This window comes from Podarcis pityusensis, assembly GCF_964106645.2.
Source record: "Podarcis pityusensis genome assembly, chromosome: 16".
Classification (NCBI taxonomy): domain Eukaryota; kingdom Metazoa; phylum Chordata; class Lepidosauria; order Squamata; family Lacertidae; genus Podarcis; species Podarcis pityusensis.
In genome coordinates, this window is record NC_138041.1 from 11,547,725 (window position 1) to 11,565,935 (window position 18,211).

The 18,211-nt window shown below is 48.7% G+C and overlaps 1 protein-coding gene across 2 annotated transcripts in view; it reads left to right on the plus strand.

The window, feature by feature from the left end:
* GANAB (glucosidase II alpha subunit) overlaps window positions 1–16,835 on the plus strand; it is a 33,414-nt gene extending 16,579 nt beyond the window's left edge. For both annotated transcript variants that reach the window (XM_080984557.1, XM_080984558.1), the window contains 15 exons: window positions 330–483; window positions 1,271–1,506; window positions 3,012–3,138; window positions 4,416–4,495; window positions 5,308–5,451; window positions 7,131–7,227; window positions 8,491–8,592; window positions 9,386–9,629; window positions 10,100–10,164; window positions 10,794–10,870; window positions 11,860–11,934; window positions 12,773–12,886; window positions 13,424–13,536; window positions 14,204–14,304; window positions 15,067–16,835. In XM_080984557.1, the coding sequence (XP_080840683.1) occupies window positions 330–483; window positions 1,271–1,506; window positions 3,012–3,138; window positions 4,416–4,495; window positions 5,308–5,451; window positions 7,131–7,227; window positions 8,491–8,592; window positions 9,386–9,629; window positions 10,100–10,164; window positions 10,794–10,870; window positions 11,860–11,934; window positions 12,773–12,886; window positions 13,424–13,536; window positions 14,204–14,304; window positions 15,067–15,176 (1,839 nt within the window). In that variant the 3' untranslated portion in view covers window positions 15,177–16,835. The remainder of the gene's footprint in view (window positions 1–329; window positions 484–1,270; window positions 1,507–3,011; window positions 3,139–4,415; window positions 4,496–5,307; window positions 5,452–7,130; window positions 7,228–8,490; window positions 8,593–9,385; window positions 9,630–10,099; window positions 10,165–10,793; window positions 10,871–11,859; window positions 11,935–12,772; window positions 12,887–13,423; window positions 13,537–14,203; window positions 14,305–15,066) is intronic.
* The last annotated feature ends 1,376 nt before the right edge of the window (window positions 16,836–18,211 follow it).

Consider the following 18,211-nt stretch of genomic DNA (forward strand, 5'->3'; position numbering starts at 1 on the left):
CACCAGGGCGCCCGCCTCTTGGGCGCCCCAGCAAGTGGGGGAGCTGCGCAGCTTTGCCGGCAGCCTCCCCTTTCCCTGCACGCCCACCAGCTGTGCCCCACCAATCATAAGGCTGGCAGGCATGCAACTTCCCTCCCAAGCCTCTGCGAGAGGATCGCTCTCCTGTAGCAGCATGGGGGAGAGTTGCCCCCCCTGCAGGGCTTGCAGTGTGCAGCTAAGGCCTCCCGAACACTAGTCGTGGTAATTTGGGGGTGCTGGGCGGATATTTGTACCCCGGCGCCGCATCTGCTAAAGACGGCTCTGTATGTCACCCCCAAACCCTTTCACAGACTCTGTTTGGGAAGATGTTGGATTACATGCAAGGAGGAGGCGAGACTCCACAGACGGATGTTCGCTGGATGTCTGAGAGCGGGATCATAGATGCGTTTCTCCTGCTGGGCCCTACACCCAATGACATCTTCCGACAGTATGCATCCCTCACAGGTGAGTGGGACAGAGATTGTGTTTACTCTGCTTCTGGAGGAAACTGGCTTTAAACAATGGCAGAGATTATCTTTTTCCTTCTTTTCTTACCGTACTAGTCCTAAGGGTAGACTGAAGTCAATGGCCATGATGTAGTCCTTTAAAAAAAAATACTACTTTAAGCAAATAAATTTTGAGTTTAACCAATAAACAGAAGACCCCCAAACAGATATACAAGTATGTAAATATCATTAAGCTTCTGCTACAATCAAATGACTATTTTCATAAAGTTCCTAACAGTATATGTAGACTAGCATTCTCTTAACAAGGCTCCATTTCCCCCACAAAAAGCATGTCTGTCTCTCCTCTGTGACCCTTACTATATTTATTAATTTTATAATAACAATAATTTTATTACTTACACCTTGCCCATCCAGCTGGGTTTTCCCCAGCCAATCTGGGCAGCTTCCAGCACATAGAAAAACTTAATAAAATGCCAAACATTAAAAAATTCCCGATGCAATTCAACCATAGATGCAATATCCCAAACTTTACTGTTCTGTTCCTCCAAAGTAGGGGCTTTCATATTTTTTCCAAATGTAACGATTGTTCTGGCTGCAGTCAAGACTAGTTTTCTGTCCCTGAGTCCACTGCTTTCAAGGGGTTTGCTTTGAGTTAGACTTAGTTAGAGGCTCCAGGACAACGTGGGCCCAGCAGTCTGACTTGCTTTAAGGCAGTATTTCTCTGGCCCACCCTCTGTGGGCATGAAGATGGGCAGGCGTCCTCGGCTGACCTTCCTTTCTCTCAGGAACCCAGGCCCTTCCTCCGCTCTTCGCCCTGGCCTATCACCAGAGCCGCTGGAACTACAACGACGAGGAGGACGTGAGCACAGTGGACAACGGCTTTGACGAGCACGACATTCCGTACGACGTCATCTGGCTGGACATTGAGCACGCTGACGGCAAGCGGTATTTCACCTGGGATCCCAACAAGTTCCCCCGCCCCCGGGAAATGCTTCAGGGCCTGGCAGCCAAGAGGCGCAAGGTGAGGTTTGAGGAGACGTCCCTAGCTCTGGGACACAGGTGGTGCTGTGGGTTTAACCACAGAGCCTAGGACTTGCCGATCAGAAGGTCGGCAGTTCAAATCCCCGCGACGGGGTGAGCTTCCCGTTGCTCGGTCCCTGCTCCTGCCCACCTAGCAGTTCGAAAGCATGTCAAAGTGCAAGTAGATAAATAGGTACCACTCCAGTGGGAAGGTAAACAGCGTTTCCGTTCTCTGCTCTGGTTCGCCAGAAGCGGCTTAGTCATGCTGGCCACATGACCTGGAAGCTGTACGCCGGCTCCCTCGACCAATAAAGCGGGATGAGCGCCGCAACCCCAGAGTCGGCCACCTGGACCTAATGGTCAGGGGTCCCTTTACCTTACCCTAGCTCTTAAGTTTCCCTGCAGGGACCTTGGAGCTTCCACACACCCCACGATCACCTGACGTGTGCCAGACATTAATGACATGTAACCATGGGCCTAGAGCCTGGGTGGGGAACCTCAGGCAACAATGTGGACCTCTATCTGGCCCCTGGGACCCACTCCCCAGGCCACACTCCTCAGTGACCCTGCTTTGCACTGCAGATATTTTCGTCTGGCTTGTATGTGGCCTGCAGCTCTGATCATCTTCTTCCTTCCCTGGATGGGGGATAGGGAGGGGTGCTTGAGTACTGTATGAACGTAAAATTAACATTCGTTGCTCTGCCCATTTTTGCATCTGATCTGGCCCTCCACTGGCATGTGGCCCTCAGAGGGTTACCTAGAAGGGAGTGCAGTCCCAGTGCTGAAAATGATTCCCCACCTCTGCCTTGTTGTTGGCATCCATCTGTCCAGAGAGACAATAGAGTGTGCCTCCAGGGGTGAATTCAAACTGCTGTGTTAGCAACTTAGAACTGACCTCCCTGGGGCACAAGCCCGGACAGGGTGTATGGAGGTCCTGGGCTGCCCAGAAGACAGACTCTGCTCTTGGCTTCTCTGGTGTGGTCCAAAGGAAAGCAAAGCAATACACTTGGCTGCAGGAGTTGTTGGAGGGAGGCATACAAGATGTCATCCCACCATTTTAGGGACTCCACTCCGGATTTGCGTAGGGTTTACTCCTTAGCCGTTTCTTCTCCCAAAGATATCCTGCAAGGCAGCGGAGAATAAGGATCAGAGTTTTCCTTCTCCTAGATGGGCTACCTTCCCAGGTGGACAAGCCCCACCTGCCCCTCACTTCCCTCTGCAGCACATGCAGAAACCACCTTATTGACCATCGGACCCACTATTGGTATCACCTGCTCAATCCTCCGGAGCCTGTCTTTACCTGCAGGGGAAGTCCCTAGCTCAACCGAGGGTTTGAGACCCATCCAGCTTCAGTGCCCTGCATAGCAGTCTCCCCTGTCACTTGCAAACCCAGAATAAACGACGCAGAGGAAGACAAACAATTCAAATTTGGTCTTTCTCAAGGCAGGGGGCGGTGCTCAGCCCAACTACTTTCATCCCTGACCACTCTGGTTTTTCTCAACTCAGATGGTGAGCATTGTGGACCCACACATCAAAGTGGACAGTGCTTATCGGATCCACAACGAGATTCGCTCCCGGGACTTTTATGTCAAGACGAAGGACGGCAGTGACTACGAGGGCTGGTGTTGGCCAGGTGAGGAAAGTGAATTCGGTTGATGAGGCAGGAGACTTGTTTTGCTGTGCTCCTGGCGTTTGGGGCCAGCACCGACTGGCAGTCATGTGGGTCGGCCCTCTTGAGTGGCAAACCCTTGAGTGCCATGAAAGGGCAGAGGATTCTCAGCTTTCATTATACATTATAGCAGCCATCAGAATTTCCCATGGGAAAAGCTGCAAAGAGGATAGGAAATCAAATAAAGTAGGTTTACTTAAGGAAGCTGAGGGAACAACTAAATATTGTAAAATGAACAGCTATTCTTAGAGACAAAGAAAGATTTAGAGAAGCTATAAATGGTTGGAGTCTAGTAACACAATATTTAAAGAAACCTAAAACTAGCAATCTCAGAAGAAGGAATACATCACAAGTGGCCCTCCTGATATTGATGAACTACAACTCCCATCATCCCTCACAGTTTGCCACACTGGCTGGGGCTGATGGGAGCTGGATCCAAAACCTTCTACAGGGCAGGCACCACATTGACTACCCCTGGAATAGATTGTATGCATTTTTTAATATAACTTACACACACACACACCGAAATGTGGGTGGATTATGGCCAATATTTAATTTTGTAAATACAGTGGTACCTTGGTACTCGAACGGCTTGGCTCCTGAACAAATCGGCTCCCGAACGCCACAAACCAAGAAGTAAGTGTTCCGGTTTGCGAACGTTTTTCGGAAGCCGAACATCCAACGCGGCTTCCACTTTAGTGCAGGAAGCTCCTGCAGCCAATCAGAAGCCGCGCCTCGGTTTTCGAATGGTTTCGGGAGTCGAACCGACTCCCAGAATGGATTAAGTTCGAGAACCAAGGTGCCACTGTAACTGACTATTCAGTGGCAATTTTAATATATATATTTATACTATATAATATTTAAGCTGTTAAGTAAATCTTAGGAGAAAGCAAACCACTCAGAAATATGCATACATCTACCAACGGTTCTATAACAACAATTTTACTGATTTGTGTTTCTTAATATATTGCGCTATATTATTTGTTTATCGTGCACAATACATACTGTTTATCATTAATTTTATATACTGCTTGACTATAGAAAACCTCAATGAAAGTGGTTTACAGAAAAGAATAAAGCAGCAAGATTCGTAGTAAAAACAAAACATTTTTAAAAACCAGCAATAAACTAAAAACACATCATTTTATTCTGCTTAAAAAAAAAAAGAACTATCATGTGTTGAATATTTGTTAAACCAAAATGGAAGGGTCTGGCCTAACTCTTTGCCTCCTTTTGCCCAGGCTCAGCAGGCTACCCGGATTTCACCAACCCAGAGATGCGTGCCTGGTGGTCCAGCATGTTTGGCTACGACCACTATGAGGTAGGCAGGTGGTTCACCTCTTTAGCCAGGGCCTTTTCAACTCTGGCTCCGGCCTGGTGGAACGCTCTGCCTCATGAGACCAGGGCCCTGCAGGATCTGATTTCTTTCCGCAGGGCCTGTAAGACGGAGTTGTTCCGCCTGGCCTTTGGCTTGGAGCCAATTTGATTCCCTCCCCCTCTTTCTTTTTTCTTTTCCTTTCTCCTCCTGCGATGAGGTTTCAGTATTTTAATGTTGTATTTTAATTTTGTTTTTAAGTTGTATTCATTCAGTTTGTTTTTATTATTGCTTGTTAGCCGCCCTGAGCCTGGTCTTGGCTGGGGAGGGCGGGGTATAAATAAATATTATTATTATTATTATTATTATTATTACAGTGGTGCCCCGCAAGGCGAATGCCTCGCAAGACAAAAAACTCGCTAGACGAAAGGGTTTTTCGTTTTTTGAGCTGCTTCGCAAGACGATTTTCCCTATGGGCTTGCTTCGCAAGACGGAAACGTCTTGCAAGTTTGTTTCCTTTTTCTTAACACTATTAATACAGTTGCGACTTGACTTCGAGGAGCAACTCATAGAACGTGGTGTGGTAGCCTTTTTTGAGGTTTTTAAAGACTTTGGTGATTTTTGAAGCTTTTCCAAAACTTTCCTGACACCGTGCTTCACAAGACGAAAAAAATCGCAAGACGACAAAACTTGCAGAACGAATTAATTTCGTCTTGCGAGGCACCACTGTATTAAGCAGGCTCAGGCTTCAGTTTTGGTGCAGATAGCCCTTCCTGGACCCTCCCCGCCAATTGGCTTTCCCTCTCCTTCGGCTTCAGGGCTCCATGGAAAACCTCTACACCTGGAACGACATGAACGAGCCCTCCGTCTTCAACGGCCCCGAAGTGACGATGCACAAGGACGCCGTGCACCAAGGGGGCTGGGAGCACCGTGACATTCACAACCTGTATGCATTCTACGTGGTGAGCACTGCCTTCCTTTCCCACTCCCCCTTTCTGGGCCAAGAAAAGCTGAAGTCCACGACATGACCGGTCTATTTGCAAATGAAACAGCTTTTGCTAGCTTGCTCCCCTCCAGGGTGGCTGGGGTTGATGGGAATTGTAGTCCAAAGCATCTGGAGGGAACCAGGTTGGTTTGGAACATCTCTCTCGTCTGGTCTTCCAAGGAACTCAAGTGGGCTGGGAGGTAGATCAGGATCTGCAGGAAAGATCGCTGGAGGCTTGCGGACGTATTTCTTATTCCCATGGCCAGTGGTCAGGGTTGATGGGAATTGAAGTCTACCAGGCAGAGAGCCTTCTCGGTAGTGGCGCCCGCCCTGTAGAATGCCCTCCCATCAGATGCGAATAAAGATCTATCTGACTTTTAGAAGACATCTGAAGGCAGCCCTGTTTAGGGAAGCTTTTAACATTTGATGAATCATTGTATTTTAATATTCTGCTGAAAGCCACCCAGAAACCCAGCTGGGAAACCCAGCCAGATGGGCGGAGTATGTATGTATGTATGTATGTACAGTGGTACCTCGCAAGACGAATGCCTCGCAAGACGAAAGAGTTTTTCGTTTTTTGAGTTGCTTCGCAAGACGAATTTCCCTATGGGCTTGCTTCGCAAGACGAAAAACGAAAACGTCTTGCAAGTTTGTTTCCTTTTTCTTAAAACCGTTAATACCCTATGGGAAACCGTGCTTCGCAAGACGAAAAATTCGCAAGACGAAAAAACTCGCAGAACGAATTAATTTCGTCTTGCGAGGCACCACTGCATGTATAAATAAATAAATAAATATCCTTATTATTAGGGTGGGTAGGGGGTGGCACAGGCTTCTCATCCCTGGATCAGTGTGGCGTAGTGATTAGAGTGTCAGACCTGGACCTGGGAGACCCCCTAATCCCAACTCAACTTTGAAGCTCTTGGGCAACCTTGGGCCAGACACTGTCTCTCAACCTGACCTACCTCAGAGGGTGTTGTGAAGACAAAATGGGGAGGAGAACCATGGATGCCACCTTGAGCTCCTAGGAGGATAGGTGGGATAGTGAATGAATGAATGAATGAATGAGGTCACCTAGTAAGCTTTGTGGCTGAGTGGGAGAGTCAATCTTAGGTGTCTCTGGTCTAAGTTCTAACTGCTAGAGCACATTTGAGGAAACTAAGCAGGCATGAATCTGATCAGTACTCTGGATGGGAGACAGACAAATCATAACTTCTAAAATTTGTGTTAAATTTAAGAGTTGGATAAATTATAACCAATTAGGTTGTTGCATCCCCACACAGATATCTGATTGTTTTCTACATAAAAACGATTGATTACAGTTCTGCACACTTTTGTTAGTCATGAGGAGGGGCAAGGCGGTGAGCCAAGCTTCTCAGATTTCAACAGCCCCGCGCAGGAATCCAAGCATGTATAGGCATGAGGGCTAGAAGCTTGCTTTATTTTATTTTATTTTGAAAATCCACGAAGCAGAATTCTGTGCCTAGAACCACATTCTGCGCTTGGTCCTGCGTTCCGTCAGAATCATAATATATATACATGTGCCATATTCTGTTTGATGAGGGCTGCAAGGTTTCTGGGCTTGGGTTTGGGTGTTAAGTTTGATCACGGTTTGAAGTGTCCCCATAACCACTTCTTTTTTTCCCCCACTGCCGGCAGCAAATGGCAACAGCGGAGGGGCAGGTGAAACGGTCGGGAGGCTTGGAGCGTCCGTTTGTGTTGACTCGCGGCTTCTTTGCGGGCTCACAACGCTACGGTTAGTGGTGCATGAGATGGGAGGAGGGAAGAGCCATTTGCTCAGTGACAGGGCACCTGATTTGCATGCAGAAGGTCCCAGGTTCGATTCCCCGTGGCATCTCCAGGTTGGGCTGGGAAAGACTCCCCGCCTGAAACCCTGGAGAGCTGCTTCCAGCCATTGGAGACTGTCCCGAGCTACCTGGACTGGTGGACTGGCCCTGTACAATATGGCTTACTGTGCAGCAGACCTGTAGGAAGAAAGGCGGGATATATTTGACAAATAAATAAGACAGAGAATCAGAGAACTGTAGAGTTGGAAGGGACCTTGAGGGTCATCTGGTCCAACCCCCTCCAATGCAGGAATATTTTGCTCGAACTCACAACCCAGCTGTCAAGGTAGTTTAAAGAACATGGCACAACATTAAAATAAAAAAGAACCACTTTGCCATGTAAACTCTGCCACAGGTAAAGGTAAAGGGACCCCTGACCATTAGGTCCAGTCTTGGCCGACTCTGGGGTTGCGGCGCTCATCTCGCTTTATTGGCCGAGGGAGCCGGCGTACAGCTTCCAGGTCATGTGGCCAGCATGACTAAGCCGCTTCTGGCGAACCAGAACAGCACATGGAAACACCGTTTACCTTCGCATTGCAGCGGTACCTATTTATCTACTTGCATTTTGACGTGCTTTCGAACTGCTAGGTTGGCAGGAGCAGGGACCAAGCAACGGGAGCTCACCCCGTCGCGGGGATTCGAACCGCCGACCTTCTGATCGGCAAGTCCTAGGCTCTGTGGTTTAACCCACAGCGCCACCCGCGTCCCAGCTGTCAAGGTAGTTTAAAGAACATGGCACAACATTAAAATAAAAAAGAACCAGTCTGCCATGTAAACTCTGCCGCAGAGGTTATACCAATTCAGTAAAGACTATTAAGCTGAAAGCTCCTTAAGGAGCCTGGGGTGTGTGTGGAGGGGGCAGGTATCCAGACTGTAGGCAGGCTTCCAAGGCAGGGCTGAGGACACCTTTGACCTTCCAAATGTCGTTGGACCCCAACTCCCATCAGCCCCTGCCAGTATGGCCTGCGGTGAGGGGTGATGCGAGTCCAGCAGGTTAAGGTCACAGGTTAGCCTCTTGTGCTCTAAAAGCTGTCATCAAGGACTCAACAAAGCCGGCCTTCCTGGGGAGGGAGTTTCAGAGCCTAGGTGAGGCCACAGGAAAGTGGCAGGTTAAGAGATGATTTGTGCACAGGTTGTTCGCTATTGCACCTTCTTGTTGTCACCCTCTGCAGGGGCTGTGTGGACAGGTGACAACGCAGCAGAGTGGGACCACTTAAAGATCTCCATCCCCATGTGTCTAAGCCTGGCTCTTGTGGGCATCTCTTTCTGCGGAGGTAAACCCTACGGGGTTCAGATAACCTGTGTTGAACCTGTGGCTTAATAATAATAGTAATTGTTAATATGGCACTTCTGAATGCTACACATTTGACCTACTTACCATACAACACTAAACTGTGGTTTAATTCTTCATGGTTGAGCCTCCATAAGTCTGCGGGAAGCATCAGACTCCTTCACGCCCTTAGACGGTGAGGAAGAGGACATACACCGAGTTAGAATCTCAGCTTGGTATTGCATACAAACCGGGAGTCATGCTTTACAGAAAACAATGGTTAGTAGCTGAACAAGCCAAATGGTTTGCTGGAAACCGCGACCTGAAAATTGTACAAGCTACTGAGCTGAGCTTCATTAGAAGTGAAACTGAATTCAGCTGAAGTCATCTTTCCAGCTGCACAGAGGGGGGGGGGTCACATGAGGCCAACATTTGGTTCGCTGTCACGGGAGGCTCATCCATGTGCTTTAATGTTACTTGTGGACACAACCATTTCTTGAGATTCTTAAGACCAGGGGTGGGGAGCCTCGGCTGAATTCAGCCCTCATGACTCTCCCCAGGCCACACCCCTTACTTTGCTTTGCATCCTGCTTGAGTTTTTGCTTTGGTCAGATGTGTCCAACTTGTGATAGGCTTCCAAGTTCCCCATCTCTGCCTTAACCATCCTGGCTCTTGTTGGCTTGTTAGAAGCAGAGTGCTGGACTACTTTGACCCTTGGTTCCAGCTGAACTGAGCTGCTCTTGGATTCTTAAAGGATACTAAAAGTCTCGATCTTTCTCCTGCCTTCCCTCCTCCAGCCGACGTGGGTGGCTTCTTCAAAAACCCCGAGCCGGAGCTGCTGGTGCGCTGGTACCAAGCGGGAGCCTACCAGCCCTTCTTCCGAGCGCATGCCCACATGGACACCACCCGCCGGGAGCCCTGGCTCTTTGGCGAAGAGAACAAGGCCCTGATCCGGGACGCTGTTCGCCAGCGCTATGCCCTCCTGCCCTTTTGGTACACCCTCTTCTACCACAGCTACCGTACTGGCCAGCCTGTCATGAGGTGAGCGAAATGGTGTGAGGGGGTCTCTCCATTTTAGGAAAGGGTGACTTCAGCTACCTGCACGTAGACTGGCTATACAGGTAGGTGGTCCAGTCTCAGCAGAGGTGCTGTTACACAAAGCAGGGGCAGCAACCCTGAAAGCCCTGCTCCAGGTTACTAGCTGTGGAACAGCTGCTCCACCTCCAGAGACCTCTGCCTGAAAGGAATGAGAGCTTTGAGCAATGGAAAGCTGAAAGCAAACCTCATAAACGGCATGAAATTTAAACTGAGTGATGCCTGAAGCCCTAGATTCTTTTTCAGATTTCTAGCCAGCTGCAAACCAGGGTTTATCCGTTCACACATTGCACCAAACCAGTAGTTACGTTTCCTCAAGCCTGGCTTGGTGTGTGAAATCAACTGCTATGGCAGATGGTGCTTTCCCTACTGCTGTGTCTCTACTGCTATCACAACTCTGTTTTCCCCCTCCACAGACCTCTTTGGGTGGAATATCCCCAGGACGCTACAACATATGCCATTGATGACCAGTATCTGCTTGGTGAGTGTGGTGAATCCCAGGGTTGATTTTGCTTCACTTCCTGTTCTCTGGCAAGAATCTTTACATTTTAACGTCCAACAGCCATTTTGGTTCTTGAGCATTTCAACTGAGAAGTTAGGGGCACACTTCCTTGAGTTATCTTTTCTGTGATCACCAGGTTCTATACGTTTTTGTACCATGGGGATATTTGCAGGCTCTGCAAAGTTTTCTATATCCTAGCTGCTGCCATCAGCCATCTTACCTATTCTTGAGATTATAAGCATTGACTTTTTCCAAGTTTTCACAATTGTTAGAATTGTGTTAATATATATTAAAAAATAATATAGTAAAGGCCAGCAGCTCAAAAAGGGGATTAGACAAAATATTGGAGGATAAAGCTGTCAGTGGCTGTATTTTGCCTGTAGTATCATAAGCAGAATACCAGTTGCTGTTTTGCTCAGGTCCTGCTTGTGGGCTTCTCTTTGGCATCTGGTGGGCCACTGTGGGAACAGAATAATGGACTAGATGGTCCTTTGATCTGATCCAACAGGTCTCCTCTAATGTTCCTAATTCAGAGGCAGATTACAAGAGGAGCAGTTAATGCAAGTTTCTAGATCTCATGCACTTAATCTGTTTTCTTCCCTTTGCAGGCGATGCCTTGCTGGTTCACCCAGTCACAGCACAGGGGGCCCGAGGCGTGCAGGTCTACTTGCCTGGCAAAGGAGAGGTAAGTGAGGCTGGCAGAGCGGAAATGAGGCGTGATGGGGTGGGAGAAGGAGAGTCGGCACTCCTTTGTCAGAGTGTATAGCATAGAGAGTGAGCAACTCTGGCAGTTCCTTGGCGTTACCTGTGTCCAGTGCTAAGGAAATGAAGGCTGCGATACCCAGAGGGAGAAAGAGGAGACAGAGAAGGGGTGGCAAAGGGAGAGAGAAAGTAAAGGGGATGGCAGAGAGACAGACATAGGCAGAAGGGGTGGTCTTGCCCACTTTAGGCTCTAGACCTATCTACTTCTGGCATGGGGCCCCACATATTGACTATGAGGGGCTGCAGCCCCCAACAGAAGAAAGAACAAGATCGGCCAGCCCTGTTTTAAATTAACCCTGACGCTCCCCAGCACTCCCAGGATTCTGTTTGGAGTTTGGAGTGACAAGTCCTGTGGATGTCCATAGTCCTCTGTCAACTGTCCTTATTTGGCGGGAAACTCCCTTATCCCAGCGCCGTGTCCCGCTGCTGTCCCTTATTGATGATGTCCCTTAAATTTCCCGGGTTTCAAAGGAAGCAGCTCCTCTCCCTCCCTCCCTGCCGGCCAGGGAGGAGGGAGGCTCCAACTGTGTTCTTGGCTGCGTTGCTCACCCAATAAGGAGTCTAAGAACGACTGGGGGGTGGAGCTTGCATGCCTTGTGCCGATCAAATTGGCAGCGTTGCCTGGGAACTCGCCTTTGCTCAGCGTTCCCAGCGGAGAGGTAACGATGGTTTTCCTTGCTGCATCCCCTTTGCCGGGTTGCTGCGCTGTGGGAACCACTGCTTGAGGCTTCATTTGGCTGCTGGCTGGGCTTTCTGCCTTTGGCTCGGAGGGGCTCAGAGGTTGAACATACCTGTGCCTGGAAAATCCCTTATTTTGGCTGCTGATCCCTTATTTTCGAGGCTGCTGGTCCCTTATTTTCAAATCTGTAAGTTGACAGCTATGTCTCTAACGTGCCTTTTTCCACTATGCAGGTTTGGTATGATGTCCACACTCACCAGAAACTTCATGCGCCCCAAACCCATTATTTAGCAGTCACCATGAGCAGCGTAAGTCAAAAGGGGGGAGAGGGTTGATGGGGGGGTGGGGGGGTTCCTGGAGGGAGAAAGAGAACCAAGACGGCACAGAAGCCTTGCTTACCTGGCCACTGGAGGCTTTTGTCTCTCATGCCCCCCCCTTGAACCCACCACTTAGGATTGTATATTTGAATTCCGTTCATGAATCACTTTCTACGAAACCTCTCGAAGCCATTAACAATAGTAGGTTGCCACAAGCTGTGTTGTACTCAGCGTAGACTCACTAAAATTAATGGACCTCAGTGAGTTTCCTCTGAGTAGGACTAGCATTGGCTTGCAACTCAGTAACACCAATATTTTTTAAAAAACAACAGCAACACCAGTTTTATATACAGTCGTACCTTGGAAGTTGAAGGGAATCCGTTCCGGAAGTCCGTTCGACTTCCAAAACGTTCAGAAACCAAAGCACGGCTTCTGATTGGCTACAGGAGCTTCCAGCAGGAAGCCGCAGAAGCCCCGTCGGACATTTGGGTTCCAAGAACATTCGCAAACCGAAAGACTCACTTCCAGGTTTGAAGTGTTGTAAAAAAAGCACCGAAAAGACAATAAAGACATTTCTATACCACCTTCTTTCAAAAGACCACACAGTGGTTTACAATATAGTAACATACATAGCATAATATCACTATGCTGCAAAAAATTAAACCAGGTGGATAGCAGTCAGTAGTACAGTACATAATAATTCCTAATACACAATACTGTACTTGTTTACACAGAATAGTATAGAATATATCATGAACAATGCAGAATAGTGTCAATACAGTAGCAAACTCTACAACTTAACCCCCTGATCCGCAACGCTTCTCTGCAGATTCCTGTGTACCAGCGTGGTGGCAGCATCGTGGCTCGGAAGGAGCGGGTCCGGCGATCTTCGGACTGCATGTACAATGACCCTTACACCCTCTACGTGGCCCTGGGCCCCCAGGTGAGGTGGGAAGGAGCAAAGAGGGACAGGGCTGTGGGAGAGATGCTCTACAACAGGCTTTCCCAAACTTGGGTCTGCAGTTGTTTTTGGACTACAACTCCCATCATCCCTAGCTAGCAGGTCCTCGCTTCATCTCCTCCTTGTGAATTTCTGCCTAGCTGGGATGCATCCTTGAACTCTCATTTTCCTGGAAGGAGGAAGGGAGCAGTGTGTGTAGGGAACTAGTCTAAAGTGCTATGCTTTACCATCTTTGCCTCTGGCTCCACCCACCACTGGTATGTGGTGCTCGAAAGGGAACGGGGCTACTCAGACTGCAGAGGTTTACCCATCTCCTAAATCCATTCCACACCACTGCCCTGATGGGGAGAGAATGAAAAATCTGGGAGAGTGGTAGCAGCAATGAAGAGGAAGAGGCTGCACATAGTGTGTCTTGACCATGGTAGCGCCACTCTCTCCCAGAACCCACCTGGTGCAGGATTTAACTAGCAGGACCTCCTCGCTTTCTGTGTCAACACCCCCCCCCACTCCTCTTTACAGGGCACAGCACAAGGAGAGCTTTTCGTTGACGACGGGCACACATTCAGCTTCGAGACAAAGGGGCAGTACCTCCATCGCCGCTTCAGTTTCTCCGGCAACACATTGACGGCAAGGTACTGGGCCTCCCTCCTCTTTCCCACAAAATCCCCACCCCAGACCATCTATCCTGCCTGGTTGGTGCTGCTACTTCTGACTGAGGTGGTCGGCCTGTGATTGCACTTCAGATTGCAGGTGGGGCAGTTTCAGGATTAAAGGCTCCTCTCCCCACTCATGGAAAGTTAACGTGTCAGGGAAGAGCAGTCCTACCCAGCCTTGACATGCTAGGTTTCTACAGGCAAGGAATTTTTTTTCTGTAACTGGTGGCCATTCAACCATCAACACCCCCACTTAAAGTTTGGAACAGTACAGCCCAGACGTCATGGGTCTGACCACCTCTGTAATACAAAGACCAGAATTGCCTATTTTAATGTAGTTTCAGAATTATTTATTTAATTGATGCTTCTGGGACTGTTATTTGCTGATGCTGTTTTTGATAATGTTTTATTTGCTGCGGTTGTTTCAGCATTTTAATGTCGTCATTTTGTTAGTCGGCTGTGTAAATCTTGTATTACTTTATTGTAACCTGCCTTGCTTTATTGTAAGTTGGGTGAAAATGTTATGTTTTGGGGGTGGGATTTAGGTGCCATCGTTGTTGCCTTTTAAGTAGAGTTTGAGACTACAGTATCACTTCCCCGCCCTCTAACCCCGCTTTCCCTGCCTTTGTTTTCTCCTGTCCTCCAGCTCCGCAGACCCGAAGGGCAGCTTTGAAACTCCGGCCTGGATTGAACGGGTGGTGATCCTGGGAGCCGGGAAGCCAGCGGCAGTGTTCCTCAAACAGAAAGGTGAGTGATTGGAAAGGTCCTGGGCTCCATCCACTGGCATTTCCATGTTTTTTTTTTGAGGACGGTAGCTGAGTGGAAGAACACGTTTAACATGGAGAAGGCCCAGGCTCGGTCCTGGGTCCCTCCATTTATAGAAGGAAGTAGGAATCCAGGTGATGAGGGAAGACTCCCCTCTGCCTTAGGCACCTGGGCAGGATAGACAAATTGTGCCTCATTTCAGTAAGCTGAAGTATGGTCATTTGAGCTGGGTCATAGTGGGGTTTTCTTTGGAGGAAAAGGAGGGGGCCAACATCTGCTGGGTGAAGTTGTTGTGGCAGGCAGTGAATACCCCCCAACAGCAAAAAAAAAAAATTTTAAAAAAAAATGCTTCCCCCTGCTATCCATAAAACTTGAGCAACAGTTTCCTATGAACTGAACTGCTGTGTTTTGTCTGTGTGCACTGTGAGAATTTTGGGAATGGGAAAAGCGGTGTATTAATTTTAATCTAATCTACGGAGCACTTTCAGCTAAGATTTACAGCAATGGGGGATCTTTGGCCCTCCAGATGTTGCTGGACTACAACTCCCAGAATCCTTGATCATTGGCCCTGTTGGCTCAGGCTGATGGGAGCTGTAGTTCAGCAACACCTGGAGGGTCACAAGTTCCCCACCCTTGAGCTAAATCTGACTTTAAACTGTTCTCTATTGGGAAAGGACGGTACTTCTTTTTCTCAGCTGTGCTCACCTCATCTCTCTCTCTCTCCCCCCCCCCCCATCCTAAAAGATGTTGCAGAATCTCGCCTGGATTTCACACACGAGGCTGAAACGTCTGTCTTAACCATCCGGAAACCTGCAGTCAACATTGGGGCAGACTGGAGCATTTCCCTGCGATAATGCCACGAGGCTGGGCGGGAGGGTGGGTGGGCAGAGGGGTTCAGCTGGACAAGAGGGCTAAGGAAACACTCAAGCAGTGTTGGGGAGTTCTGTGGTGCCTCCCCTTTCGCGGTCATGTGGGAAGGGAAGGCTAGGTGCTCCCCACCCTGCAGGGGCTCAAGTCCAACATCCTGTACCACTCAGGCATGTCTTGGGAGGGGGCGGTGGCGACGATCGCTTCGACCCCTTCCCCTCCGATCCTGGCTTGGACTCTTTCTTTCCCCCTGCGTGTGGTTCCATAGATTAACTTTAGCAATATTTGCTGTAGAATGAAGAATCTCTGGGTTGGAGTTGGTTGAGACTCTCGTTTCCCCTCTGCCGGGGGTGGTGGCTAAGAAAGATCCCTTCCCTTCCCACGCCACCCCACTCCCTGGAGTTGCAATATTGGGACCAACCATTTTGAGGGGCTGGGCCTTTCCAGAGGGGAGGGATAATTGATTTGGTCTCCTCCGTTTCCTCTCCATCTCCATCTCCACTTCCCTCTTCATCTCTCTCCTGCCCAACCAATGCCTGGCTCCAGTGACTGACCACAAAACGAGTGACCTTGGCAGGGGTTGCCTTTTAACCTTTTCCTTGCCAACAGGTGAATGTATGGAGAACTCCCTCTTTCGTTGTTCCCTGCCCCATGTCACCACTCACCATAAACAACAGGGCAACATGTACAGCTAGCTCACTTGTGGGGAACCTTTGGCCCTTGAGACATTGCTGAACTACAGCTGAACCATCATCCCTGGTCATTGGTCATGCTATGGTTGATGGAAGTTGTAGTTCAGCAGCATCAGATTCCCCACACCTGAACTAGATCGTGGCCATTCTCTCCCCACGCTCTCTTTTACCCACCAGTCCCAATACTTTATTTCTCCCCCCTCCAAAAAAAAAATCCTTAGTACTGTGAGTGAGAAGGGATTTCTATTTCTTCCCGGAGTGGGGATGGGGGTTATCTTGGTGTCAGTGAATCACTGGCACTTCTATTTATATAATTTCTTGGGGGAGGGTAGATGAGGCAGATCATGTGAAGGGAAAGGGGAGGCATGGTGCGGTTTGCTTAGAAAACCAGGTCCTGGGTTATGAGAGCAAGCCAAAGTGAATGTGGAGCGGGGGGGGGGGGTGTCCTGCGCAGAGATCTGGAAAGGAAAAAACAAGAGTGGCAGGTGGGCGGGGAAAGAAGCTGCTAAGAAATCAGGCCCCTTTCCTGCCAGAAAGTGAGGAGAGGGGCCCATCCTCCTTGGGGTGGAGTAGGACAGGCAGGATTTTTTTCTTTTTTTACTCTTCTCGCTATGCCTTCCATCTCTCCCGCTCCTGCTTCCAGCTATCACTGCTCCTGCCCCCTCTCAGGCTAGGCTGCCTGGCTTGCGTTTGGCCTTGGCCGTCTTGTGTGTGTACGTGGATTAACATTCCTGGTCCTGGCTGGTTCTCCCTCGTGCATTTGCAGGCAAAAGGCCCAGAGCAAGTCTTTTTTCTTTTCTTTTTTAAAAAATGGTCAAAATCCCTTCTTTAACACACACACACACTTCCTCTCCTCCCATGCTTTCTTGATTGTGATTTCATCTGCAGGTATAAAGCTTTCACTGACTGGGTGTTTTGATAAAAGATGGACAATAAAAAAACCATTAAAAAGAAGCATTTTGGTTTTTTCTTCTTTTGATAGCTGCCATAGATTACGCATGACAATGTCAGACGCCTCTGTTTTGCTGCATGGATGCATAGTGCATTCGAATCAGGAGACCATGAAAGCAAAGAAAAAGAGGCAAGCCTCATAATAGTAGCACATATAAAACACTTAAAAAAAGGAATACAGTGGTACCTCGGGTTAAGTACTTAATTCGTTCTGGAGGTCTGTTCTTAACCTGAAACTGTTCTTAACCTGAAGTACCACTTTAGCTAATGGGGCCTGCTGCGCCGCTGCTGCACAATTTCTGTTCTCATCCTGAAGCAAAGTTCTTAACCTGAAGCACTATTTCTGGGTTAGCGGAGTCTGTAACCTGAAGCGTATGTAACCCGAGGTACCACTGCATTGAGCTGTGTTTGGATTTCCTCCCCTTTTTGAGGGTGGTGGCCAGGAAACTCTGGCCATTTGGACCAGTTTCTTATAGCAGGGAAGGAAACATGGTGCACTTTCAGATGCTATTAGACTCCCAGCTCCCATAATTCCTGGTGCCTAGGAAGCTGCCCTCTCATCCAGACCATTTTGGACCATCTAGCTCAGTATTGCATATCCTGGCTTTCAGCAGGGTCTCTCCTAGCCATGCCTGGAGATGCCAGAGATTGAACCTGGAACCTTCTGCATTCAAGGCAGATTCTCTGTCACTGAGCTACTTCTCTTCTGTTCACCATGCTAGGTGGGGCTGATGGGAGTGGAGTCCAGCATGTAGAGGCTCACATGTTCCCTGCCTTAGACCATGTGGGATAAGTTAAAGCTATCGTTTTCCCAGTAGTGATGTATGGAAGTGAGAGCTGGACCATAAAGAAGGCTGATCGTCGAAGAATTGATGCTTTTGAATTCTGGTGCTGGAGGAGACTCTTGAGAGTCCCATGGACTGCAAGAAGATCAAACCTATCCATTCTGAAGGAAATCAGCCCTGAGTGCTCACTGGAAGGACAGATCCTGAAGCTGAGGCTCCAATACTTTGGCCACCTCATGAGAAGAGAAGAATCCCTGGAAAAGACCCTGATGTTGGGAAAGATTGAGGGCACAAGAAGAAGGGGATGACAGAGGATGAGATGGTTGGACAATGTTCTCGAAGCTACAAACATGAGTTTGACCAAACTGCGGGAGGCAGTGGAAGACAGGAGTGCCTGGCGTGCTCTAGTCCATGGGGTCACAAAGATTCGGACACGACTAAACAACAACAATGGCTACAATTCTCTCCCATAGAACCTTTATTGTTTTCTCTGTTGAATTTGCATGGGCAAAGTCTGCACCCAGTGGTCATCCACCTTTACATAATCCATATTGGGTCTCCCCATAACTACATGACAATAAAACACCTTATGTC